The 27,783-nt window shown below is 43.8% G+C and overlaps 1 protein-coding gene across 1 annotated transcript in view; it reads left to right on the forward strand.

The window, feature by feature from the left end:
* SUCLG1 (succinate-CoA ligase GDP/ADP-forming subunit alpha) overlaps window positions 1-22,483 on the forward strand; it is a 180,471-nt gene extending 157,988 nt beyond the window's left edge. The window contains exon 9 of the mRNA XM_085642659.1: window positions 21,542-22,483. Within this exon, the coding sequence (XP_085498785.1) occupies window positions 21,542-21,568 (27 nt within the window). The 3' untranslated portion in view covers window positions 21,569-22,483. The remainder of the gene's footprint in view (window positions 1-21,541) is intronic.
* Window positions 22,484-27,783: the final 5,300 nt, after the last annotated feature.

Consider the following 27,783-nt stretch of genomic DNA (forward strand, 5'->3'; position numbering starts at 1 on the left):
TGTCCAGTGGTAGAATAAGGCCAAAGAACAGGTCTATATCCGCTAAAGTCATAATGCAAGAATTCAAGGCCCCCTCAACTTCTTCATAGAAGGCCGCTGGATTCTTGCGGGGGTCAGGCAACGCATTCTTCAATGCCATAACATCGGCTCTATGCCATGGAGTATAAACCCAATTATACACAAAATATCCCCTAGCATCTGCGGAATTAATGTCCGGGCTAGTCCCCGCTCCTTTAGGAGGAACATACAAAGGCGCCGCCTCTCGCATTGGTTTAGCATGCACTACATCATCCTTATCTGACTGGGAGGTAGATGGGTAGCCCCCTGCCGCAACCGAATCCGACTGCTTCTCCTCCTCCGCTTGTTGGCGTGCTTTCTCTCGAAGGGCCAGCACCTCGTCCCGCAAGGCGAACAGCCGCCGAGCCGCCTCAGGAGCCTTAGAGGGAGAAAAAGCACCGTTACGTATTGCTCTAGCGTCCGAAGACACTTCGTCAGGCTCAAGGACATGAGAATATTTTCGGAAAGCAGTAATAACTTCTTCCGCGAAATGACCCAGAAAATACACTTTATCTCTCTCCTGCCACGGCCCCCAAGTTTGAAATAAGTCCTCCATGGATACCTTGCCTTTAAGCGCACGGAAGGAAAGTGTCCGAAGCTCAGCCATTTGCTCGGCCGACAGCATGGACCGTGTGTCTACCTTACCCGAAACCGGGTCAGAATCTTGCGGCCGTGGAGCAGATGCGCCAACATAAGGGGGCGGAGAGCGATCTAGCAAATAAAAATCATCATCAGGATTATTAAGGACAGGATAAAGCGGCTGGCGAACAACATATTGACCCGAAACTTGTAGCCTATGCTCTTTCTCTTGTCTGTCCGTTTGCTCTGTGTCCTCCCGACGCTTCGCTTCCTGCGCTCGCACATGATCATTCTTTCGTTGCTCCTTATCAAACAGCGCTTTCTCACGCTTCTCACGCACTTCCTTCACCCATAATCGCACACACTCAAACATATCCTGACGAGCACGTCGCTTACACATACACTGTTCCACATACTCAATCTTACGTATATCAAACGATCCATACAAAGGCCATCGCAACTCAGGATCCTTCTTCGTGTATTTCCTCCATAGCGTGCTGTACATTATGGAAGAAAGACCATGCTTCACGTACATATCCCTATTAGGAGTCCCCTCTGGGGGAGCTGGAGCAGATTCCTCGAGGTTCAACCGATTTCCAAAACAGCAGCACCACTTACGGAGTGCGCTAAAAGCAGGCATGCTAGGAATAATGCAAAATATGCAATATTATAAAGAAAATGGCACTTAATCGTTGCGCCGTTCAAAGTTTACACAGCTCCGGAGAAATTTCTCCACATTACCTGCCTATATGTGTTGCAACGTATATATTTTCACAAAGACAAATTCAAAATATGACTAGTCATCATCAATCAAACTCAAATAGCCAGACCCAGGCTTCAAAAACTCGGAGCAAGTACCGTACAACGGTTCTTACCAATCAAGAGTCCAGGTTCCAACTGCCAAGCTCCACAATCGCCCAAACGGCTCTCACGGCAGGACCGACAGAAGAGGTCTCAGTCGATGACCGGCGCCACCCAGACGGTCAGCTCGGAAGGGAAGGAAGAAAAACCTCGGGATGCCAGGGCTAAGACGCCGCTGGCAGTGATCACGTCCCCGGCCAAACTCCTCACCTTCGTCGCGACCAGTCCTTCGAGCATCCGAGTCGCCGATGAGCCCCACGTGACGGGCGCCAATTGATGAATACAGGCCCCAGCTAGGCCCGCAAAGCACAAGGGTTCGCTCTCCTGTAACGGAATCTATAAGGAAGTTGGCACGGAAACTGCAAAGTACAAAAACAACGTTTATTAACCCTTAAGGGTGGTCCTACAATCCACACAACACTCTTCAGTATTGCATGGAGTAGCACACAGAACTTGCGTACACAGTCCCCTTTTATACACAACAGAGGGGCTCATAGTGGGTGGATACAACATGAGGTCGAAGAACATTACCGTTTATGGTCATTCTCGATACTGAATCAATACATGGGCGGAGCTAACACACTCTTTGAGCCCGCGAAAACACATGGTCAAGCAAAGCTAATTATAACAGATGTGGTCAAGTCTGGGCATGCGCCAGATGGACAAGAGAGCTATTTATAAACTGTTACTAGGCAGATTACAGGAGCAACTAACACAGAGGTCGGACTCTCCTCGTGACGAACACGTGGCAGCATGTCAATACAAAATGGAGTCCGGACTTCTGTCAACATAACGAGGAAAACACGATCTAAAGGGGAAGCATTAATGTTTTCAGTAAATGCTTAATCACATTCTGCTTTAATTTACAACAAGACTTCACTATCTACCTCCTGACTCAGGCTCATCACTCTATGCTTATATATCACTACCTCACAACATCCCTCTCCCTCACTACCTCACTCTTTCACTACCTCACTCTCTCTATCTCACTACCTCACTCTCTATCTACCTCACTCTATCTCACTACCTCACTCTCTCTCTGCTAATGCAATAGGTATCACATATGCAAAAAAAAGCTAATGCCAATAGAAATGACAATGCCATTTATTTAGGGATACAAAAATGATAAAAAAATAATGAGCAATACCAATAGCTCTACCTATAATATTGCCGAGACCATTGCATTGTAAATGCTTGTTTACTTTGGTTCCATCAAGAAGGCATTCAGATGTGTTACACATTTGCCATAAATTCTGAATGTTAGCACTCTAGTTGCTCATTAGATCACTGTAGTAAATCTACTGCTCACCAGGGAAGTCTGCTGCTGGTATTGAAAGTGCATGTTTCAGTCTGCATGTCAGAATATTTTAATGAAATAGAAGAGGATTTGAGAAGTCACTCAAAATGTGCCCTAATTTTTCTTTCTGCAGCACTAATCATACATTCTATGGCAAAATGAACCCCCTCATTTTGTTCCTTTTTAAATTAAATGTTTTAAGAGTTACCACTTTATTCCAACCAAGATGGCTTCAGGTGTGCCATACGTTTGTCATAAGTAGGACTGTTACCGCTCTAGTTGTTCTTTAGAACACTCTGGGAAGCTGCAGTAGAACACAAAGGAATCAACTGACAGTCTCTGCCCTTGTTGGCTGTACATGTTTTACTGAGAATGTCAGACTTCATTCTCACATTACTGAGAAAGATAATGTGAATTTACAGAAAATATGCTCTCAGTTTAGCTTATAGATCACCTTCCAAACCTCTGTGGGAAAGGCATGAGAAAATAGTTTTCTCTCAAACATGATTCATGATATCACAGCAGAAGGCTTTTTCACATGGTAAAATCACCTTAGAACACACCACAATTCCTAAAATGGGTATGGTACCATCAACAAATGATTTATAATGTAACTAAAGTCTTAAAACCTTCTATTAACTGCAATGCTTTTTAATGAGGTGCTATCATGTATTTTGGTCCCAAGATGGCTGCCAACACTTCTTGGATGAAGTGCTGACAGCCAATCAGATCTCACGATGAGATGTGTGGTTAGGCTCTGCCCAGATATATATGTGGTTTTACTTTTGATTTTCTCAGGAACTACTGAACGGATTTACACAATTTAAGCAAAAGGCACGAGTCTCAACTGAGGACTACCTCTTTGCCAAATTTGGTGTAATTCCGTTCAGCACTTCGGGCTGTAGCTGCGTCAACAGGTCCTATGGGAAAATGCATGGGGAAAACGCGTTTTGGGACCCCGCTTTTTTCTCGTCCCCCGCTTGACGAATCACCGTGACATTTTCAGGATAGGAGCGGACCGGAGCTGGCCAAAAGTTTGGAAAATTTCGCGAAGATTCATCAGTCTACGCCAACGTTATTCCGAATAGAATGTTGCGGATTTCCTATGGAAAATAGGTCCTAACTATAACTACCTACTGGCGACTGCCAGTAGGTAATATATATATATATTTATATAGATATAGATATATATATATATATATATAGATGTATGTGTATATATATATATATTCACTGAAAAAACCATAGGTTTCACACATGTTATAGTTAGCGGAAATTTTACTGATAAAAAACCTATGAAATTCCCCCGTTATAGTTAGTGCAGGCAACTATAACTCACGCGACCGCAATCCTCTGCTGATGCTAATACTGTATTTAGACACTTATTTGCCCATGTCTTCTTCCATACATTTTTAGCTATACATATATTACAAATATTTTTTTTTCATAAAGACACATATGTCATCAGCAGAAGATTGCGGTCGCGTGAGTTATAGTTGCCTGCACTAACTATAACGGGGGAATTTCATTGGTTTTTTATCAGTAAAATTTCCGCTAACTATAACGTGTGAAACCTATGGTTTTTTCAGTGAATTTGCAAGGTTTTTTAAATGCCAATTCCTAACTATAACGTGTGTGAAACCTATGGTTTTTTCAGTGAATTTGTACGGTTTTTTAAATGCTAAGTTACTTTACGCCATTCGTGGCGTGCGCGCCCACTTAACGCAGTTCGTTCCGTGCGCGCACGGTGCGCTTCGCGCACCGTGCGCGCACAGTGAGCACGCGGTGCGCTTCGCGCACCGCGCGCCCACTTTACGCAGTTAGTGCTGTGCACGCACGGTGGGCACGTGGTGCGCTACGCGCACCGCGTGCCCACGTTACGCTAGATGGGCCATGTACGCACGATGCGCTTCGCGCACCGTGCGCACATGGAGGACATATGATGCACTTCGTTTTGAAAGGTAATATTTTAATTTTTCGCACGTTTTAGAAGCCATGCACAAATTGTGCCCTTCGGGCACCATTTGCACACGGGGTGGGGGGAGTGTGGATAATTTTTTTTTATTATTATTTTTTTACCGTACGCGTACGGTAAGCGTTATCGGCAAAATTAGCGAAAAAATAAAAATTCCGTTTTTGGCCTTGGGGGATCTTTGGGGACTCCCTCAACATGGCTAGGTGTTTTGGAGCTGTGCAAACAGCCCCTGTACATGTTTCACTCTCAGTGCGAGAGAGAAAATGACGGCCGCCGCTTCCTGGTTTCGGCTGATTCGAATGTTTACTAAGATCTAAGAGCCAATCAGAATCGCGCTCGCGCACGCCACCGTACGCGTACGGTAAGCGTACCGTAAGCGCACCGTAAGCTGGCTCAGATATATATATATTGATTTAAAGGCTATTTTCTCAGAATCTACTGAACAGATTTACACCAAACCTACAAAAGGCACTTCCTTGACCTGAGGACTACCTCTCTGCCAAATTTCTAGTAATTCTGTTCAGCCGTTCGGGCTGTAGCTGTGTCTAAAGGTCCTATGGAAAAATGCATGGGAAAAACGCGTTTTGGGACCCCCCTTTTATCTCAGCCCCCGCTTGACGAATCCCCCGAGACTTTCAGGGTAGGAGCGGAGCGTAGCGCCCCACCTATTTTGAAAAATTCGCGAGGATTCGTCGACCGGCGCCAAAGTTATTCAAAATAGAATGTTGCGGATTTCCTATGGAAACGTGGTCCTAACTATAACTACCTACTGGCGACCGCCAGTGGGTAATATATATATATATATATATATCGGTCTCTCTTTTAGAGCTTTGAGTGGGATGAAAAAAATGGAGTGTCTCTCAAAGAGGTGTGGCAGATGTAATTAAGGGCGTGACTTTTAACCTGTTGTCGGGCGCGCAGCAGACGTCTGATGCAAAAGTGCTCTTGTGCGTCAGATGGCTCCAGAGCGTCCAACGACATGGCACTTTATATCCCTCTGGTTTGGGCACCAGAGCGATTTCTTTGCATCAAAACAGCCTTGGGAGCTGGGGAAGGGTTCCCCCAGCTCCCGAGGCTGTTTTGATGTTTCATGCCTGCATGCTCAGTTGGCTATCTCAGCACCCCGAGCACGTAGGCAGGTGGGAGAGGCATTGTTGGAAAGGGGAGAATCACCTCTAGTGGATCCATGCTTGGTACCCACCCACTAGGCACCAGGGTGCAGCACCTTGGGCAAGAGCTTTTGCTCACACCCAAATGTTTTGGGGAAATATCGGTCTTTCTGCCCCCCAGAGGCAGATGGGGCAATAGGACCCAGTCTGCCTCCACGGGGGTAGAAATCCCACTAGGCCCCACAGATTTTATTTTATAAATGTTTATACGGGTGGGGGCTGCCCAAAATGGGAATGCCAATGCCTCTACCACCCCAAAAAAAAAGACAGTATTTTTGCCCCCGCAGGAGGCAGATGGGGCAATAGGCCCTGACCTTCCCCTCCACCCCCGGGGAAGCAGAAAGCTCATTAGGCACCAGGGATTATGTTTTTATTTTTTATATGTAGGGGTGGAGGCTGCCCTGAAAGGGAATGCCAATGCCTCCCCCCCCCCCCCCTCAAAACTAAAGGGCCACAGTCTTTTTGCCCCCCACTTGCGGTGTCTTGTGTGGCTCACACCAGATACTCTTATCCATAATCCCTTGCAAACTTCAAACATTGTTGAAAGAAATATATTTACCTCGCATTTCTTTGATGGACCGATCTGGAATCTACAGGGAGCCACAAGTTTCCACCCACCCAGCATTTCTCCAAGTCTCACGATAAAAATGGTACCTCACTTGTGTGATTAGGTCTTGACAAGAAATGGCCCAAAACTGATTCTAGGTAGGAAAACTTTTGGGGATCAAGGCAAGCCACACCTCCATGGACCCCCCCCCCTCCCAAATGTGTAGGTTTGGTATGTTTCCCTAGATGGCCCCAGAGCCCGTAACCAAAAATGCAGGTGCCCCCCTTGCAAAACCAGGTTGTTTTGTAAACGATAATTTTGATGTATCCAAAATACGTTTTGGGCCCTTGGCTGTCTTGGGTACTTGGCCCACCCACACAAGTGAGGTACCATTTTTATTGAGATACCTGGGGTAAAGATGGGTCGTAGGAAATTTGTGTCAGCTCGGTGATTCCACAACTTTCCAACACAGAAATTTGAAAAAAATATGATTTATTTTTTTCCATCTAAATTTGAGGTTTGCAGGAGATTCTGGGTAGGAAAATATTGGAGGACCCATGCAAGCCACACCTTCCTGGACTCCCCCCTAGTGTCTAGTTTGCAGAAATGTCTGGGTTTGGTAGGTTTCCCTAGATGGCTGCCGACTCTGGGTCCCAAAACGCAGGTGACTAACTCACAAAACAAGATTTTTTTCTAATCAATAACTTTTTAGGTCTCCACAGTATGTTTTGAGCCGTATCCTGTTGCAGGCACAAGGCCTACCCACACAAGTGAGGTACCATTTTTATCTGGCTACTTGGGGGGGACGCTGGTTGTGTAGAAGTTTGTGGCTCCCCGCAGTTTGCAGAACTTTCATAACAGAAATGTGAAGAAACATTTGCTTTTTTAAAAAAATGTTTACAAAGTTTGAGGTTTGTAAGGGATTCTGGGTAACAGAACCTGGTGAGAGCCACAGAACTCACCCCACCCTGGTTTCCCAAAAATATACAGTTCAAAATCTGCAGCTAGGCACATTGCAAAAAATAAAAAGGGTCAGTTTTCATTAGAAAAATTTGATGTATTCACGTTGCGTTTTGGGCCTTTTACTGTCGCGGCCACTAGGACTGCCCACACAAGTGAGGTACAATTTTTATTGGGAGACTTGGGGGAATGCTGGGTCGAAGGAAGTTTCTGGCTTCCTCAGATTACAGAGCTTTCCATCACAGAAATGTGAGGAAAATGTGTTTTTAGACACATTTTGAGGTTTGCAAGGGATTCTGGGTAACAGAAGCCTGTGAGAGCCACATGAGTCACCCCGTTCTTAATCCCCCTGGTTGTGTAGTTTTCCAAAATGTATAGGTTTGCTAGGTTTCCCTATGTGCCGGCTGAGCTAGGGTCCAAAATCCCCAGCTAGATACTTAGGGGAAAAATGGTCAGTTTTCACTGGAAAAATGTGATGTGCCCACGTAGCATTTGGGGCTTTATCCCTTTGCGGGCAATAAGCCTACCCACACAAGTGAGGTACCATTTTTATCAGGAGACTTGGGAAAATGCTGGGTGGAAGAAAGTTTGTAGCTCCCCACAGATTCACAGAAATGTGAGGACAATTTGTTTTTTAGATAAAGTTTGAGGTTTGCAAGGGATTCTGGATAAAAGATCTCTGTGAGACACAAGTCATTCTCCTGGGTGTCTAGTTTTTGAAAATGTACCCTTTTTATCGGGAGACTTGGGGGAACACAGAATAGTAGAACATGTGTTATTACCAGTAGACTTTCTATGCATTTCTGCCTTCCAAATGTAAGACAATGTGTAAAAAAGAAGTCATTTTCAAAATTGGCCTCTAATACACATGCAAGTATAGGTACCCACTCGGAGTTGTGCAAATAACCACTGCTTCTAAAGTCCATATGTTCTTTCCATTTCGGAAATACCTTGTTTTTCACTCTTTATATTTTAGAAAGTGAATTGCGGTGTACCTGGTACACAATGAAAAACCATGGTGCAGCTCAGTTATTGGTTCTGGGCACATCGTGTTCTTGGTGAACCTACAAGTCGTACATACCCCTACAACCATAAGGGTCCAGTGGACTTAACAGTATATATTGTTTTTAAACATCTGCCATACTTAGAAGAAGCTACAGGTGAAAACGCAGGCACAAATTGCTGTTTTTTATAACTTGTTTTCAATATTTTATTATTTCAACTGTTACTTTCTATAGGCAAACCTTGAAGGATCTATGCATCTTTTCTTGAGGAGAGAGGACAAGAGGTGTGGTGTCCCCCTTTCTCCGTCAACTCTCCTAAATTGAGGATTGGAGTTCCACAGGGCTCTGAACCCTACTTATTTATTATATATCTCCCTCCCTTGGCCTCTCTGGCATAGTCACTAGGGACCAAGATCTTGTCATATGCTGATGACACCCAATTGCTCTATTCTTGGAAGAATAATGAGGCATTCCTAGTTGACAAAATATGTAAATGCCTTACTGTAGTGTTTAAGTGGCTCTCTCTTAATCAGCTCTATGTAATTCTGGATAAACTGAGCTCCTCTTCTTCGGTCTAGATGCCGAAGTACCTTATCAGTCCTTCTGGCCATCTGATGCATCCCCTCTGGAGACTCAAAATGCCCCTGTGAAAAACCTGTGCATTAAACTTGATGGACAATTGCTGTTTCACACCCAAGTCAATTCAGTTGTACTTGTTTTGCCCTGTTATGTACGTTGCAAAAGTTCTGGTATCTTCTGTCTTTCTGATTGATAGGCCCAGCAGTTAAGGGGGTGATACATATATTAAACCATATAAAGTCAAGTCTTCGTGTGTGGTTAATACACTGAATAGTTTTCAATTATTTGGATGACAAGCTGAAATTCCAGTTCCCTTCTGCTCTTGGTTGCAGGTTTTCTGTGTGTGTGTGTGTGTGTGTGTGTGTGTATATATATATATCTATATATATGTGTGTGTATGTATGCTTGTGTGCATGTATGCTTGTGTGTATGTGTGTTTGTAATGTGTGTGTATATGTATATATGTGTGTGTGTGTGTGTATATATATTTGTGTATATGTATATATGTGTATGTATATATGTATGTATGTGTATATATGTGTGTATACATGGCAGACACAGGGACGGGGTAGGTGGACAGGTGTCAGCATCCCGGCTAAATTTCCCGACAATGTGCGGGCGCCCATTGCTCGAGCCAGAGAAGAACCACCTTGACAGTGGGAGGCATCGACCAGGAGCGGTATACACCATGCAGCTGCAGCCAGATTATAGGTACACAGGCTCACTGCCCGCCCTGACTGATCTAGAGGGTATTTTAATTGGATTTATTTCACGTGCACGTGTCCTGAGGAAGCGCCAACTACCATTAAGGCGACGCATGCGCGAAACATGTCGACCTATGACCTTTCTGACACCCAGGCATAGTGTGCCGCAGGGGCAAGATTTCACACAGCAGTTTAGTCTGTGAAGGGTATACAATCTAAAACATTTGCTGCATGTTTACCCTTTATGAACTGATTCATCACTATGCACGCACTATTTTTACCCTCATCGGACCCCCACCCCACACACCCGCATGCACCATCCGGCAGTCCAAAAAAGATCTCCGACAAAGAGACCCTTCGGGGGACCCGTGGGGAATTGCAGCGCCGGCCCCACGAGGGGCAAATGCCCGATGATGAAGCATGACACTCCTTGGGGTGTGTGAGGGCAACAGAGGACTACATGTGTTACTTCACTTCACTGGTGGGTCCCTATCACCTAGGATCTCTCTTTTTTCTTCCTTTGTTTTTCTTTTCTAATAAATGGGTGACTTTTTGCACCTCTATGCAATGGTAACTGTTTGCACCATGCAATAGGAACAGTGTCCTTTTGTGGTTTTGATATTGGCATATGGAGCATGGATACTGGACCTTTATTAGCTCCTGGGTCCCCCCTCTTTGTTTAAGATAAATGTATATGTGTGTGTGTTATATATATATATATATATATATATATATATATATATATATATATATATATATATATATATATATATAATGTTTGTGCGTGTGTGTGTACATTTATTTATATATATATATATATATATATATATATGTGTGTGTGTGTGTATTACCTACTGGCAGTCGCTGGTAGGTAGTTATAGTTAGGACTAGTTACCATAGGAAAATCGTAACATTCTTTCCCCAATAAATAATTTTCTAAACTGGTGGGGTGATCTGGTCAGCTCCTATCCTGAAAGTTTTGGGGTGATTTGTCAAGCGGGGGCCGAGAAAAAAGGGGTATCCCAAAACGCGTTTTCTTCATGTTATTTCCCATAGGAAATTTTGAAACAGGCTACAGCCCGAACTGCTGAACGGAATTACACCAAATTTTGCAAAAAGGTAGCCCTCGGCTCAGAAAGAGACCTTTTTAGGTCTCGGCTAGCGAAGGCTGCGCTTGCGCAGTCTCGCTCGTAAGATTTATTGTTTTAGAAGTGGGGCTTTAACCCGCCCCTCTTCTCCATTGGCTGGCCTCTTAAATGCTGGTCAGCCATTGGAGAAGAGCTTTGTCGGATTCGGGGGCGTGTTTTTTACTTTCTTTCTCTCCTCTGAAATGTAAACATTCCAGCCAATGGCAAGAGGAGAGAGAGAAAAACACGCCCCCGAATCCGAAAACACCGCTGCGTTTCTCCGAGGCATTTCTGCTTGACCTCGGAGAAAGGAGGTGGTGTTAATGGCGTCCTCTTCCCCTGCTCTCGGCTCCCGTGTTCGACTGCTGCTCTGGTCTCCTCCCCCCTGTCCTCTCAGGCTGTGCACGCAGGTATGTGCCAGTGCCAGTGCCAGTGTGGCATTAAGTCAGCCTACTCGGGAAGGGACCGAGAAGCTTCCCTAACAAGATATATCATAAAAAGCTTTAGTGAATAAATTCAAGGACTTCCAAACATCTGCCTGCGGAACTACGGCGAAGAATACATCGATCAATCCGACATACACTCCACCATCCAATCAGCAAGAGGCCTGCATGACGTCAGGGTGTGACGTTGTTCCCGCCCCCTCGGCGCGATATAGCTGCTGAAGAGTGCAGGGCGCGCGCTTGCGACACAAGAGAGTGAGTGGGGGCATGCGGAGACCATCAGGCACAGATCCATCAACCCCACCGCTGTGTAGTGCGACGCTCCTTCCTGCGAGCATCTACCTGTTGTTCCACCATGTCGCAGCGCATCATTGTCGTGTTTGGAGCCACAGGTGAGAGAAAAGTTAGGAAAGAGACGTAGGCTCTAAGCGAGTGACGCGGACTAGTTGCCCGCGGTCCCATGTCGAATGACACAAAACAGCTTTTTGCATTCTGGACATGTGCGCTCTCTTTTACTGTGGTACATTTGAGCTACCAAGTTCCAACCTGTACGCTGCTGTTGCAAAAAAATACATGGACTGTATGATGTTGATGAAGTTATGCGTGGTATAAACCCAGCTGACCAAACTTTACATGTTCGGTTGAATTGGTGTCTCTTAGCTGCGTGGCTTCCTACAGAACCATATTTGGTATTTATTAAAACATTTCAAATCTCTGCATTTTCTATTCACACTTTGGTGTCTCTAGCAGGGGCCACTCCGGTCGGAGGATCGTGGGAATTGGAGAAATCGATGCCTTTTTAGGTCTCGCTCGCTAGATTTAATGTTTTAGAAGAACTTTCCCTAATTCAGACATATGGTCTACAGGTTACACCCACGTCACGCTTGCATGTACATCAGCCACCTGTGCTATTTCACTGGGACTATAACGTGCTCCTGCAGGGCTGATCTTTGCATCAGGTGAAAGAACCCACTGAGAAAGCCTACTGGAATGAGAATATACGGTCAACATATTATACACAGTTTTCTGCTTTTACTACTCTAAAGGGATTAAAGCCCACGGAGAAAGGCGGTGGTGTTCATGACGTCCTCTCCCCCTGCTCTCGGCTCCCGTGTCCGGCTGCGTGTGTGTGTGTGTAGGTGGCCCTGTGGGTGGCACTATTTGTGTGTGGGTTGCTCTATGTGGGTGGCTCTGTGTGTTTGGGTGGCTCTATTTGTGTGTGTGGCTCTGTGTGTGGGTGCAAATGCAATAGGTCTCGCATTTGAGAGTGATTAAGCTATTGACATTGTAAATAACAATGCCGAGAATGTTTTAAGAACAAAAACATTAACAAAAATAATGTCATGAGCAATGCCAAAAGCTCTAACTTTAACAATGCCGAGACCGTTGCATTGTAAATGCTTGTTTTAAATGGTGTAAATCCATTCAGTAGTTCCTGAGAAAATAAAAAAATAAAGATAGTGATATCTGGGCGGAGCCTAACTCCCACTCCTCCCCCCCAGCACGAGCTTGGCTCTGATTGGCTGTCAACCTTTCAAACCAGGAAGTGTTGGCAACCATCTTGTGCCTGGCATGGAGTGAAAATCAAAAAGGTGGGACAAGTAGGCATTTGTCAAAGAATTCTACAGAAAAATGAGTAAGTAAGGCTGGATATCTTTTCTTAAAACACCTACTGTGTTTAGGTGGTCTGCGTTAAGTCCGTTCTCCCTGTCTGTGTCTGGAACGAGGAACCCGCATCTGGAGAGAGCCGCATTCTCGGCGATACATGGGAGTCCGAACCACCATAGCTGTTACACCATCTGACATGCATGTTAGAACTTATAATTTCTTTAAATATTTGTACTAGTCACATTTTATGTTGCTGCAAGTGTACACTCTCACCTTATGGGACTTCAACGTGCTATATAAACATCCAAATTAATACACTAAATAAACACGGTAGAGAGTGTTTGTGAAATAAACAGAAGAGGCTAAATAAAATAACAGCTGGGGGGGCCGTCTTGGGCCTGCCCAGTGCGCCAGGGGGCGGTAGGAGGGGGGATTCATTAACAGAAGTGCTTTGATTAAGCCACCGGGGCTGGGAGTGAAGTGCCCGCTTTGAAATGAAGTCTTGCGCTGATATGAATGGGGCTCTCAATGAATTATGGAGGGCGCGTGCGGATGTGTGCAGGCCTTGAAATGGAAGGTACTCGGGAGAGAGGCGTTTATCCATCAATCGACGGCCTGATTGCCAGGCGCTTTTGTGATATTCAGGCTTCCAGATTCACTCCACAGGCATTGAAGGGGTGATGTGGCCAGTTCATTAAACTTAAAAACTCTGTAGTAAAGAAGAACTAACATGCGCCGCTATATCACAGCTTCAAGGCACATGTGGTTAATAAACACGTAGGGAATGGGGGAGGAGGGGTGCGGGCGGGGGGAGAAGAGGGCGCACTTTGACCCTTGAACAACTAGCTGGTTTCATATGGGGCTGGCTGCTGCAGTTTGTGGCTTTGTAGAACGGCGGGGGCTGCTTCTGGCCATCCCAGAGGGCAGAGGCGTCATGAAATCCAATTCTAGCAGCTACAAAAAGGGGGAAGGAAGGGGGAGTAGGTTGTCACAGGCCCAAACACACTTCGAGGAGTTTCTATGGGACGCTTCTGTTTTCAAAGAAAACTTCAAAATGTTGTGGCTCAAACATTCTAATCAAGACAAATACAGCAAGCAAGACAGAGAGAGCGAAGATAAACATGGAGAAAAGGAGAGAGCGAGAGATGGAGAAATATATTTGTAGAGAAAAGGGGGAAACTGAAAAGGAGGGTTGAAATGAAAGAAGGTAAGGGAAAGGATGAAGCATGAACATGAAGCTAAAGCTAATAAAAAGAGGAAAGATATGAAGGACAAATCTAATAGTGAAAGAAACAAGAGTAAACAGAGGCAAAAATTAAAAGGACAGATGGCGGTGAAAGGAGGGTGAACAGAAGGAAGAAAGTGAAAGGATACATGGATGGGTGGAAGGATGGTAAAAGAAGGAGGAAAGTGCAAGGTAGATGAAAGGGTGAAAGGAGGGTGAACAGAAGGAAGAAAGTGAAAGGCTAGATGGAAGGGTGAAAGAAAGGTGAGCGGAAAAAAGAAAGAGTAAAAGGATACATCTAATAGTGAAAGAAGAGTGAACAAAGGGGAAAAAGTAAAAGGACAGATGGCAGGGTGAAAGGGGTGTGAACAGAAAGAAAAAAGTAAAAGGATAGACGGAAGGAAGAAAGAAGGGTGAAAAGAAGGAAGAAACTGAAAGGCTACATGGAAGGGTGAAAGAAAGGTGAGCAGAAGGAAGAAAGAGTGAACGGACAGGTGCAAGGGTGAACGGAAAGAAGAGTGAAATGACGGATGGAAGGGTGAGCAGAAGGAAGAAAGTGTGAAAGGATAGATGGAAGGGTGTAGCAAGGGTTAAGAGAAGGAACAAAGAGTGGAAAGATCGATGGAGAATAAAAAAATATATGGGCAGAATGAAAATAGAGCGAAAGCATAGATGGAAAGGTGAATAGAGGGTGATCAGAAGAAAGGAGGAAGAAAGAGTGAAAGGATGAATGAAAGTATGAAAAAGAGTGATCAGAAGGAAGAAAGAGTGAAAGGGTAGATGGAAGTGTGGAAGAAGGGTGAACAGAGGAAACCAAGTGAAGGGATAGGTGGAAGGCCGAGAACGAGGCATTGGTAAAGAGGCGGGTGCTAGGATGGGTCAATGGAAGGGAGCATTGGAGGATGAAAGGATGAGTGGATGGCTGCATGGATGGATCGAAGGGTGAAATGATGGACAGAGGGATGGGTGAAGGGGATTATTCTAGGGAGGGTCTGGCTCACTTGCTTCTCTCTCTTGGTGCCATAAGAGATATGGTGCAGAGGGGGAGGTCAGTTAATTTTCTGGCTCATTGTAGCGGGCCTATTTATGGAAACCAACAGCTAACACATTGAGCTGAAAGGCAGATGCACTAAGTGACTGAGCTGCCATTCCCTCTCTTGGAGCACTCAGTGGCTCAGATGATGCATTCATTCCAGGGTCACATCTCTTTTTGAGAATATCCTGTTGTTAGCGATGGTAAAGAAGTACTGTAGGTGGAGTCTATGCTTCCAAGAACTGTATTCAAAGTGCAAATGACGGGTCTTAATACCAGCAAGGCTGACTCAGTACTTCATCATATATCAACGACAGGGACGGTAAGAGGTACTCTATGCCAGTGCCCTATACCCCACTCTACTATGTTCCACTGCTCTTTTTGCCACAGCACTCTACACCACTCAGTCTAGGCCGCTCTAAGTCACTCTACTCTGCAACACTGCACTCTACGCCAATGCACTGTACGCCTTTACTCTGAAACAATCTACTCTACGTCACTGCAATATATACCACTGCGCTCTGTGCCATTCTACTCCCCTCTGCGCCACTCAACTCTATGCAAATGCGCTCTATTCCACTGCACTCTACGCCAACTACTGTGCACCACTGCACTCTGTGCTACTATACTCTGCTCTGCGACACCCTGCACCGCTGCATGCTGTCACTCCACACCATTGTGCTCTGCACCACTGCACTCAACGCATTGCGCTCTACAATACTGCTCTCTTTGCTACTCCCCTCTATGCCACTCCACACTATTACACTCTATGCCAATGCATCTATGCCTCTACTCTATGCCACGACACTCTAACCTGTACAATTACACTCTACGCACTTCATTCTACTGAGACAAACCACTCTACTCCACTGTACTCTATGCCACTCCCCTCTATGCCATTGCACCCTACGCAGCACCACTCTACGCTACTGCGCTCTATGGCAATGCACTCTACACCACTTTACTCAAAACCAGCGCAATATACCCCACTGCATTCTACACCAACTATTCTTCACCACTGCACTTTATGCCATTATATTCCACTCTGCAACACTCTAAGCCACTGCATGCTATGCCTCTCTACCCCATTGCGCTCTGTGCCACTCTACTCTGCGCACTGCTCTCTACGCCAGTCTACTCTGCACCACTCTACTATCCATCACTCTGCTCTGCACCGCGGCACTCTGTGCTACGCCACTGCAGTGTACAATACTACTCTGCAAGAATGCACTCTCCACCCCTGACCTCGACACCACTCTACTCTACACTACTGCACCCTATTCTGCCCCACTCAACTCTACAGCATTCTACTGCAGTCTATGCCACAAAATTCTACATTATTCCACTCTACGACACTCTAATCTATTCTGTATCACTGTAATCCATGCCACTGCACTCTGAACCACTCTATGCTACTCTACACCTCTCCACTCTACCCTGCACCACTTCACTCATCACCACTCCATTTTAATCCACCCTACTCAACTGAACACCACTTTCCTCTACTCTGAAACCATCTACTCTGACTATGCCACTGCATTCTACACCACTATGCTCTACGCCAGTCTACTCCACTCTAGGCCGTTGAATTCTACGTCACTGCAATCTACTCTGCACCACTCTACTTTATACAACTCTACATCACTGCACTCTGTGCCAATATAGTCTACACTACTTTACTCAAAACCAATGCACTCTACACCAATCTGCTCTGCACCACTGTACTTTATGCCACTTCATTCTAGGCCACTGTACTTTACTCTATAACACTCCACTCTACGACACTACACTCTGCTTCATTAAACTTTACTCCACTCTATGGCACTCCAGCCTGCAAAACTCGACTCCACTCTACAACTCTCCATTCTTTGATGCTCTACCCAACTCCCTCTATGCCTCTCTACTCCACTCTATTCTACAACACACTACACTACTCTGCTGCACTCCACTCTCTGCCATTCCCCTCTATGAAACGCTATGCCACTCCATGCCATTCGACTCTACAACACCCTACTCCACTTTTTACCATTCCAGTCTCCTACACTACTCCAATCTATGCCACTGCACTCAACAGCAATCTATTTCGCTCTACTCCACTCTACTCTAGGCATCATCCTGTATGCCACTCCACTCTATTCCATACCACTCCATGACACTCTATGCCACAACACTCTACTCCACACAACTACACTCAGCACCATTCTGCTCTGACATTCTACCCCCTCCACGACACTCCACAACACTTTACACCACTTCACTTTATGCCCCTTCATGACACTCTACTTCAATTCACTCAAGTCTACTCTGCGCCACTCCACGACCCCCTATGCCACTCCATAACACTTCACTGTACACTGCTTTACGACCCTCCATTCCACACCACTCTTTTTTACCCCCCCCTAAATTTTGGCCATGCTGAACAGCAGGCATGCTGGTGTACAACATGTCTAAAAAACATTGGCAAAGCCAATAGCTCTTGCACAGGTGAGTCCAATTGGCTTTGCCAATGCATGTTTGAATCATGCCTGTTTACCAGCCAATAGACAGTATTGTGAATTGTATTTCAACAAAAGAAATCACTTTAGTGTGTCTGTCTTCAGTAAGGCCCTTGTGGCAAAGGTCTTCTTTTTCCATGGTGGACCTGATTCATAAACTTCACTTTGTAGTATGTTTTGCAGTACTACAAAACGTACTACAAGGTACTATTCACAAGCTGCACATTTGTAGTAAATTACACTTTTTAGTAAGTTTACTACTTTGCAGTATTTGCAAACTGCACTTTTGTAGTAACTTACACCCTTGTAGTAAATACCTACCCCCATTATTTACTTTGGGAGGGTGTTGCAGTACCAGTGGTTGGCCATGTGTAGAGCTGGACTTACTACAACAGTGTACATTACTACAAAAGTGTAGTTTGTGAGTACCAAACAGTAGTGAACTTAATCTTAAGTGTAAACTCATACAAAAGTGTAATTTACCTTTGTGAATCAGGTCCTATATGTTTGTGGGAAAATACTTTGATACATAAGAGCCCTCTGCCCTCCACCTCTCCAAGTAATTTGTGTGAACTGAAAGTGCAGTGTGCATTTGCTACACATGCTTCTGTTTACACGTGTCAGAGCACTACTGGTAATATGGGTATCCTGGCACTTTTCAAATTTGGGTCATTTTATAACGTTGTGCCAAAGCTAATGCTACTCATACCATTCGAAAACAAGCAACGCCGCTCTTGTTTCAGGTTGTCTTCCTTCTTTCAGTTCGCTTCTGAACTCTGCTCCCCCTGAGTGCCAAGCACCTGGTTGTACCTAACATAAAGTTGTAAACACAAGACCCCCGAGTTCATTGGAGTAACTGGTGATTTTGAACTGTTTGAGCGGGAAGCTTTTCTTGTGGCTGAAATCAACATGTCCAGTGGAAGGTGTGCGTTTCTGCAGGATTTAGCAGCATCGCTGAATTCCATGGCCTCCGGGCGCCATAGCGCTTACACTCCATTCAGGGATGTTATTCTGAAATTGCCGTAATGAACCGGACTGGCCACATTTCTTACATTTTGGGCCTAACAAGCTTAACCTGTACGTACTTGCATGCCCAGTGTAGGATGATGTAGCTTGTAATCGGCAGGTGAGGAGAGGAGATTCTTAATTCGGGTGACAATACCTTTGTTAGGCCACAGCGGCGTGCACACTCTTGATACCGACTTTTTTGCTGTTTTTAAGGTAGACCTAAGCCGACATTAGTGACTGTTGTAAATTCAAACATGTTCGCATTCACTCTCAGTAACCTGATGACTGTAGATAATCCTTCCCAGTCATCAGAATGTTCACAGATTTTCAGTTTGCTTATCCGTATGATGTTCCTAGGTGCAACCGAGCGCCATTGTTAGAATTCTCTGTGAAAAGTCTACTGTAGACACAAAACACACCGTCATGTATGTGTGCTTTGGAGGTGTCCTGGAAAACATTGTCCTTTTTACGCTGTATTGGCCCTCAGTAATTTTATACCCCTCTCTCTCGCTCATTAACACTCTCTCTCTCTCGATATATGTATGTATATATATATATATATTTTTTTTTTTTTTTCTTCACTGAAAAAAAACACAGGTTTCAGGCACGTCATAGTTAGAAACTAGCATTTAAAAAACTATTGAAATTCATTGAAAAAACCATAGGTTTCAGGCACGTTATAGTTAGAAATTAGCATTTGAAAAAACCTTAGAAATTCACTGAAAAAATCATTGGTTTCAGGGACGTTATAGTTAGTTGGACATTTCACTCGTACAAAACCATAGAAATGTCCCTGTTATAGTTAGTTCAGCTAACTATAACTCGCGCCCCCGCAATGCACTGCTGATGACGTCACATATTGTATCATTCATGACATGGTCAGTGACATCACTGATGACTTCACTGATGACTTCACTGATGACATCATCCACGTGAAAATCTGATGCACCTCCTCACACCCTAATATAACCTTTGATACACCCACTGTAAAATACAGACTACCTATTTCGAAACCATCGACACACCAATCAATACCAGTTACTACATATGCACTCCCATCCCTAGGTCTACACACACATCCACTCATTCACCCATACAATCACTCATACATACAGTCACTCATCAATACAACACTATCATATGAACTCATACACCTATACTGACACTCACACACTGCCATTCATCCATGGAGTTACTCACACACCTATTCAGTCATGCAAAGAATCAATCACACTCCCATATCCTCACCTATACAGCTATACACACCATCTCACTTATTATAACATATACTAACACATACTTACTCTCTTATACAATCACTGATACAAGTACACACTCATCCATACAGCCACTCTCACAATCACGGACTCTCGCGTATAGTCATTTATATACTCCAACTCTCACATACACTGCCTTTTACATATGTAGTTACTCTCACCAACACACACTCACCCACCCATACACATACAGCTGTTTCCACATGCACTCTTGAACCCATACACCCAGTAAATCAACCATTCACACATCTATGCACAGTCACACACCTCCCACCCACCCACACACTCAGTCTCCCATACAAATACTCAGGTTAACCAATCAATAACCCATATAGACACTCATTTAGCTACTGACCAACACATGCAGCAGCTTACACAACAACACACATACTGATGCACACATTCAGACAGTTTAGTCACTAACCCATGCATTCAGTAAGACACATTTATTCACTCACTTATACTGTCAGTCACACACCTACTAAATCCTACATCCTGACTCTTCTACACCCACTTATTCTTCAATACATCTTGGCATATATATAAAACATATTTAAACTTTACAGAAACACACAGACACTGGATGATGTCATCAGTGATGTCATCAGTGATGCCACTGACCCTGTCATGAATGATGTAATATGTGACGTCATCAGCAGTGCATTGCGGGGGCGCGAGTTATAGTTAGCTGGGGGAATTTCTATGGTTTTGTAACGAGTGAAATGTCCAACTAACTATAACGTCCCTGAAACCAATGGGTTTTTCAGTGAATATATATATATATATATATATATATATATATATATATATATATATGTATGTATGTGTGTGTGTATATATATATATGTGTGTGTGTGTATTTATATGTGTATGTATATATATGTGTATATGCATGCTGTAAACTGGATCCGCCCGCCGATCCGGCTTTTACCTCATGAGGGTTGCTGCAGTGGATGTCAGTGTGTGTCTCCGCAGGTGGGAACCTTGGAGCATTGATGTATATATGTGTGTATATGTATATATGTGTGTATATGTATATATATGTATATGTGTATGTGTGTATATATGTATATGTGTGTATATATGTATGTGTGTATATATATGTGTGTGTGTGTATGTGTGTGTGTATATATATGTGTGTGTGTGTGTATATAAATGTGTATGTATGTGTATGTATAGAGGTGTGTATGTACATATATATGTGTGTATGTATATATAGGTATATATATATGTGTGTATATATATATATATGTATATATGATCAGTTGAGAAATATTTTGTACTTTTTTTGCAGCTGTTAATGTGTGCGTGAATGCTAAGATCGATAAGCAGCAAAGGCACTGCTTTGGATTTCTGAAAATGCCTAATACACTGTGATCGTGTAACAAGTGTATTTTTATCCGTGGTGAATGACTATCATTCAAAGGTCAACTTGTCTTTCAGTTAAACTGAAGCTCACATGTACCGGGCAGTTGACTGCCGTACAGATGTAAAACGTCTGCTTTGTTTTGTCTCTTCAGTATATTTTCTGTTATAGGGTGCTTTGCCGTCTCTTATCTTGACAAGTATGTTTTTGTTTTTTTAACTTTAAAGGAGTTTGAGAAGAGAAAAATGCTATGAAAACCACGTGAACTTAAAGACTAACAGAAGAAATATCAGCTGTACGCACATGGCCTCCGAGACCAGGATGTCCGTCTCCGATTGACAAGCTACTGGCGTATTTCACCACCACTCAGACCACACAAAATTGTACCATGGATCAAGTTTTCTTTTTGTGAATCCTAGCCATCCAATAAATATATTTTTTGAGGTTCATTATATGAGTTTTTTTTTTTTTTTTTAACTTCAGCGATATATATACATTCTGATGATTTGATCTGCCTTTGGACAATTTTTTGTGTAAATAATGTATGCACTGGACGCATATGTTAGTTGATTAACATGAGTCACCTGTAAAAATATCAGTTTGTACCATGCCACATAGCTTCTATGTATATAATGGTCAGACTAGCAAACACTGTTATTGGTGTATTAGTATAGTGAAATTGCTTTCTGTTCAAAATAAACGTAATTATTTGTTTCTGCAAGTTTTTTCTAAACTTATAACGGTTATTTACGGACAGTTTAGTGGCATCTGATAAGTTAAGATGGATAGCTATTTCCATGCATCAAAATCTTACTTTAGACTTTGTTACCTAAATGATTCAACATTGATCAGTTTGGTGTTCTTTCGAATACCCCCATTGTGGTGGTGTTTGCTGCCACAACACTTTGGAATTCACTTTGACCTCATAAAGTCCTGTAATGTTTTTCTGAGTTTGCAAAATTAAGTATTATGTGCATGCTGGTTTTGTTGGGTTTATTCCTCTGAAACTCACGTGGCACATCAGTTGACCATAATACTAGTTCTAGTAAATCACCATTGAAGAACACTTATGATGGTTTGAATCGTCTTAACTGCGAAGTGAAATAATAATACCCTGATTAAACCAAATTTCTCATTGTACCTTAAATTAAATAAAAATGTTCTCTGTATTTGCTTTTGAATCCAGCTATCACTTTTTGAAAAATGTACAAGGAGTTTTGATGCTTAGTTTACAAGCAGTTTACAAGCTGAATAATTTGTCAACTTCAGTTTTTCTGGATTGGTGATGTAGGCTACTTAAAAACACCCTCCAGTGTCAAATAGTTCATGCCAATCGTTAAGCCATAACAGACACTGGGTTATGTCATATTGGCTTGCATACACTGGCACTGTTGCTGATAACAGAATTACAACTCCTCTCTTAGTTCCAATCCAAAAGCTCTTGTAGCTGGCTTCTAAGGTCTTTGCTCTACAATATCTGACAGGCCATGTTTTCGTGGTCAGCTGTGGACAGCTATGTATGACTATTAACTTGCTCTTATTTTGTCCATGTGCAAGCACAGATGTAAGAGACCCAAGAAAGAACATGACCCTGCTATTGCCGATATTGGACCCCTATGCAATTACGCAAACACATGCTTATCCATCGGTAAATTAGTGTTTGTACCCCAAGATCACTTGTGAGGAGAGATAGTGTATATATAACAGTGTAGTACTTCAAATATAACCTTGATAAAGTCCACACTTCTGTTTTCTTTTCCCTGCACCTACAAATCCTCTGAATGGCTTTTAATATTCCACTGTACTTTTTGTGAGGTTGGACACTTGACCAATTACCTCAGTTGCCGCTTTTACGAACATTTTTTATAGTTCCACCACATGATTGGTACCAGAAATAAGAAGATGGAGAATGGAAGTAGAAAGACCAGTTGTTGGTTGTCTAGGTTTAAAGTTTCAGAGACGCTTGCATTCTGATTTGAATACTGTATGATAATTAGCAGGTTCTTTATAGACAATGATGCCAATTTTTTTTGAGAGGACACACGAAAGCACTTTCTCGTTTGGGTCCGTCCACACAAAGAGGCAGATCACAGAAGTCCAGAACACCAGTTTCTAGTCTTCAATATAATAAATAAGGGACCTAGTTTCAACATTACCTTTATTAGCATCGGATCAATTTATAGAAAGGTCCCGCTCTTAGAAGTCCAGCACACCACAGATCATCTGTTGCCCGCGCTACTCAGTCACCATACGGTTTCAGAGTGACCCATATTCAGATCAACATAACACAGCTGCCATCTGTTCAGCCCTAGTGCCTCAAACCCACCTGGAAGTTTGCAGCGGTAAGTCACTTATGGCCCCAGGATATAATGGCTAAAGAAAGGAGTCCGATGCACACACTCATAAACACAAATAATTGCACAGCTGATGGCCTGCATTCAGCCCAAGGACATGATACCAGAGCAGCTGGTCAGTTGCATTCATCAGATAAAGGCCACACAATGCCTAGCAGTAAGTGTCACCCTAGATAACACGCATGACGCACCTGGCCACCTGGACCACCTCCGAATGTGACTTCCAGTTGGCATTTATATCCCCTTCTATCAGAGTGAGATCAAGCATCTGAACACCCAATTTATGACCCACTGTATCCGTATTTCCTGCCCAAAGGGTGATGAGCTTCACTTTATTGCACCCATTGTACAGTAAAAAGCATCCCATGTACCTAATGCAAACTGAATTCCAGCACGCAACTGTAAAAGATGTCGCTGTTATTCCCAGCCATTATTGCTTAATTAAATCTAAACTATTCCTGATTGCCAAGCCTTGCTGTTCTACTTTTTGATAATAAGAACCTGCTTCAACACTAGTGGGACTCCCCTCTCCTCCCTTGGCCTCAAAGTGCAAACAAAAATCACGTTGCCGTGGACGTGCGGTACTCAATATGGTCGCTCCCTGTGAAAATTCGGCAACTGTGGTGGGTTTACCACCTTGGGGTATGGTCTTAAGTCAATGTGCCTGGGGGAGTTTGGTGCCCACTTCAGCTGTGAGAGGGGCGGGCTGGTGTCGATAGTTAGGGATACCAATACAATCTAACTTCATGTTAAAAAAAAACCTAGAAATTCACTAAAGAACAAGGGTTAAAACTACATAATTAGGTGTGGTAGTATCTTAACATTTAAAAATGTACTTAAAAATTCACTTGAAAAGGTTAAAGTGGTGTTATAGTTAGGTGTACATGTCTGTTAAGAATACAATTTTAAACTAAAAACTAAAATCACTGAAATTCACCAGCTATAGTTAGCTGGAGCATTTGTAACTCCGCTTCCTTCCCGGTCCACCACTGGTTTTCCCGGTTGATGTGGAGGGAGGCGCGGTCACAGTTCTTCCGGGCTAGAGGTGAGGGGAGGCGGGGTGTTCACGGGCTGCCGGTCACCTGATCTAAGGTTTATATTTTCATGCCATACGCTTCGCGCAGCGGGCGCGCCGAAGTCCGGGGCTAGGGGCCACAACCCCTGGTCCTAATCCCCTCAAAAGTTTGACGTTCTCATCTGAGCAACTTCTAGCCCTTTGCCTCAAAATTGCACCTGACTGCACTCAGGCCTTAGCTACTAATTTAGCTAATGAAACTTGTCCTGGTTGCAATTTCTCTTCCATCAACTTCCAGTCAAGCGCCCACACGTGATCAGGAAATATGTCAAACACTCGTTTGACATCTCCCCCCACAAATGTTTTTACATTTCTCAGTTCAAACTGCCGCTCACTCCCCAAACACAAAATGGATATTTTTGACCTCCTCCTTGAGGAACAACCTGATGCTCTTTTTCTTACGGAGACCTGGCTCCACGAGGGACAGAACTACATCATCTGGCGGTGGTATAGCTATCATTTACAAAAACTATGTTCAATGTAAAGGTTATTCCAAATTGTGAAGCCGCTCTGTTTAAATTAACATTAAACCCCAAATTTACTTTTTCAGGCCTTTTAATTTATCGCCCTCCGGGCGACCTTTCTTCTTGGGCCACATCCTTGCCGGGCCTTCTTACTCCTTTAATTATGAGCTCTAATAACTTTTCACTGCTAGGCTCTAAATTTACATCTGGATGATCTCTCAAACTCCACTTGTAGTAACTTAATCTCTGACCTTGCTGCTATGAACATCAACCTACAGAACTCGGGACCCAAACACAAAGCAGGCCACTTTCTTGACCCCATCTTTTTCAGCTTTTCTGGCTTTCATTACGCCCCAGCAATGCCCATCCACTGGTCCGACCACTTTTTATCTAGATTTAACGTTACTCTTCCTCTTACCTCGACTTCTTTATTCCCTTCCCTTAAGACATCTAAAAGAGACTGTAAAAAACTTGACTTGAATGCTCTTAACAATGACCTACGATCTAACGCACCCACATCTGATTCAAAGGTCGATTTACTCTCCAAAAACGTACATAGTTGGCTCTCAAGTGCCATAGATTCCTGCCTTCCCCCGACAAAGAAAAAACTTAGAAACCACCGTCCCATGGTTCAACGATGCTCTAAAAACTGAAAAATCTAGATGCAAATCACTAGAACGTAAATGGAGAGACTATGCGCCCAATTTTAAAGTCGCCTATATAAAAGCTAAAAAAATTTACCACAGCCTTTGTAAATCCCGTTTTGTTTCCAATACCATCACAGATGCCGCTAACTGCTCTAAGACACTTTTCGGCTTAGTTAAAAAGCTTGCTGGGTCCGAGACCCTAGCAAATCCCCTTCCTTTGAACAAATGCCAGTGCGAAGACCTTGCTCACTTTTTCAAGCATAAGATTGAGAAGATTCATCTTGAGATTGCCAACTCACATTCAAGCAGTCCCCTGCAAGCACAATCCGCAACCACAACACCGACGGTGCTCCCCCCCCTGCATGGATGATCCATCTCTTGCTGAACTCTCCACTGAGTCTGTCACCACTGCCCCTCTTTTAGACTCCTGGCCACTTCTCAATATGGATTCTTCAACTATTATTTTAAACAAAGTTAAGTCTGGCTCTCCTAATGACCCATTACCTCCCTCTATACTCAAACAACTGGATCCCTCCCATATGCAAGTCATCCTGAATGTTTTAAATTCTTCCCGACGCGAGTCTATAGTTCCATCTCAGTGGAAACAAGCTATGGTGACCCCTCTTCTAAAAAAGCTCACTGCCGACCCTGCCACTCTCTCAAATTACCGACCGATCTCCCTTCTGCCAGTTAACTCCAAAATCCTTGAGAGTCACATTCCCTCTCATTTTTCTCAGTTTGTTGAATTGAACAAAATTCTTCACCCCTCCCAATCCGGGTTTAGGACCAACTTATCCACAGAAACTACTTTGCTGGTGGTCACAGAGAGGTTACGCCATTACGCCATTATCTTGATGGTGGGCAGTCCTATTGTTGGACCTCAGCGCGGCGTTCGACAAAATCTCCCATCCCATACTAATCAACACACTGAGATCCCTGGGCATCTGCGGCTCAGCCCTGGACTGGATCATCTCCTTGCTGGACGGCTGTACTTTTCAGATTTTCTCTGCTACGGACAGCTCCAACATCTACCCATTACCTCATGGGGTACCCCAGGGCTCCATACTCAGTCCACTGCTTTTTAATCTATACGTCAGGCCTTTAGCGGACATCGCTGAACAGGCTGGCCTGACTCTTTTTACCAATGGTGACAATTCTCAGATCATTTTCTCTCTCTCACACAGACCCCGGCTTAACATCTTGCCTACAGTTGGGTCTCAGGAGAATCGCTACGTGCATGAACCAAAACCACTTAACGGTGATAAAACCGAGGTCTTAATCCTTGGTAAGGAGAAAGATCTCTGGGGCCCGCTTCATTGACCTGCCGAGATGGGTGCCCTCCCGCGGCCATCCAGCCATGTTCGTAACCTAGGTGTGTTTATTAATGATTCTTTGTGCTGGCATCATCAAGCAGTCAGGGTCACAGCCATATGTTTCACCATCTTAAAATTGCTTAGAAAGATCATCTGGATGCTACCAACAGCCATCCAAAAAACAGTGGTCCATGCCCTTATCACCTCACGGTTGGACTACGGTAATGTTCTTTTTCTAGGTGCTAATAAGGCCGTGACCCGCAGACTGCAGCTGGTAGAGAACTCTGCAGCTAGACTACTTTGCACAGTTCCTAGAACCACTCATATCTCTGGCTATCTCCGTGATCTACATTGGCTCAGAGTTGAAAACCGTATAAAGTTCAAAGCCCTGAGCTTTATGTTTAAGATCAAATGGGGTTCAGCATCACAATATCTGCAATCTCTTGTTTGCCCTTATGTTCCCACATGCCATCTCCGATCCATAACTCTTGAAAAATGTACGGTTCCTAGGTTCAAACTCGCCAGGATGGGTGGAAGGTCCTTTTCTCATCTCGGCCCCACCCTCTGGAACCCTCTTTTTCTTAATATCCGTAAAGAAACCATTTACACTAGCTTC

Source organism: Triturus cristatus, chromosome 2_2 (genome assembly GCF_964204655.1).
Source record: "Triturus cristatus chromosome 2_2, aTriCri1.1, whole genome shotgun sequence".
NCBI classification, from domain to species: domain Eukaryota; kingdom Metazoa; phylum Chordata; class Amphibia; order Caudata; family Salamandridae; genus Triturus; species Triturus cristatus.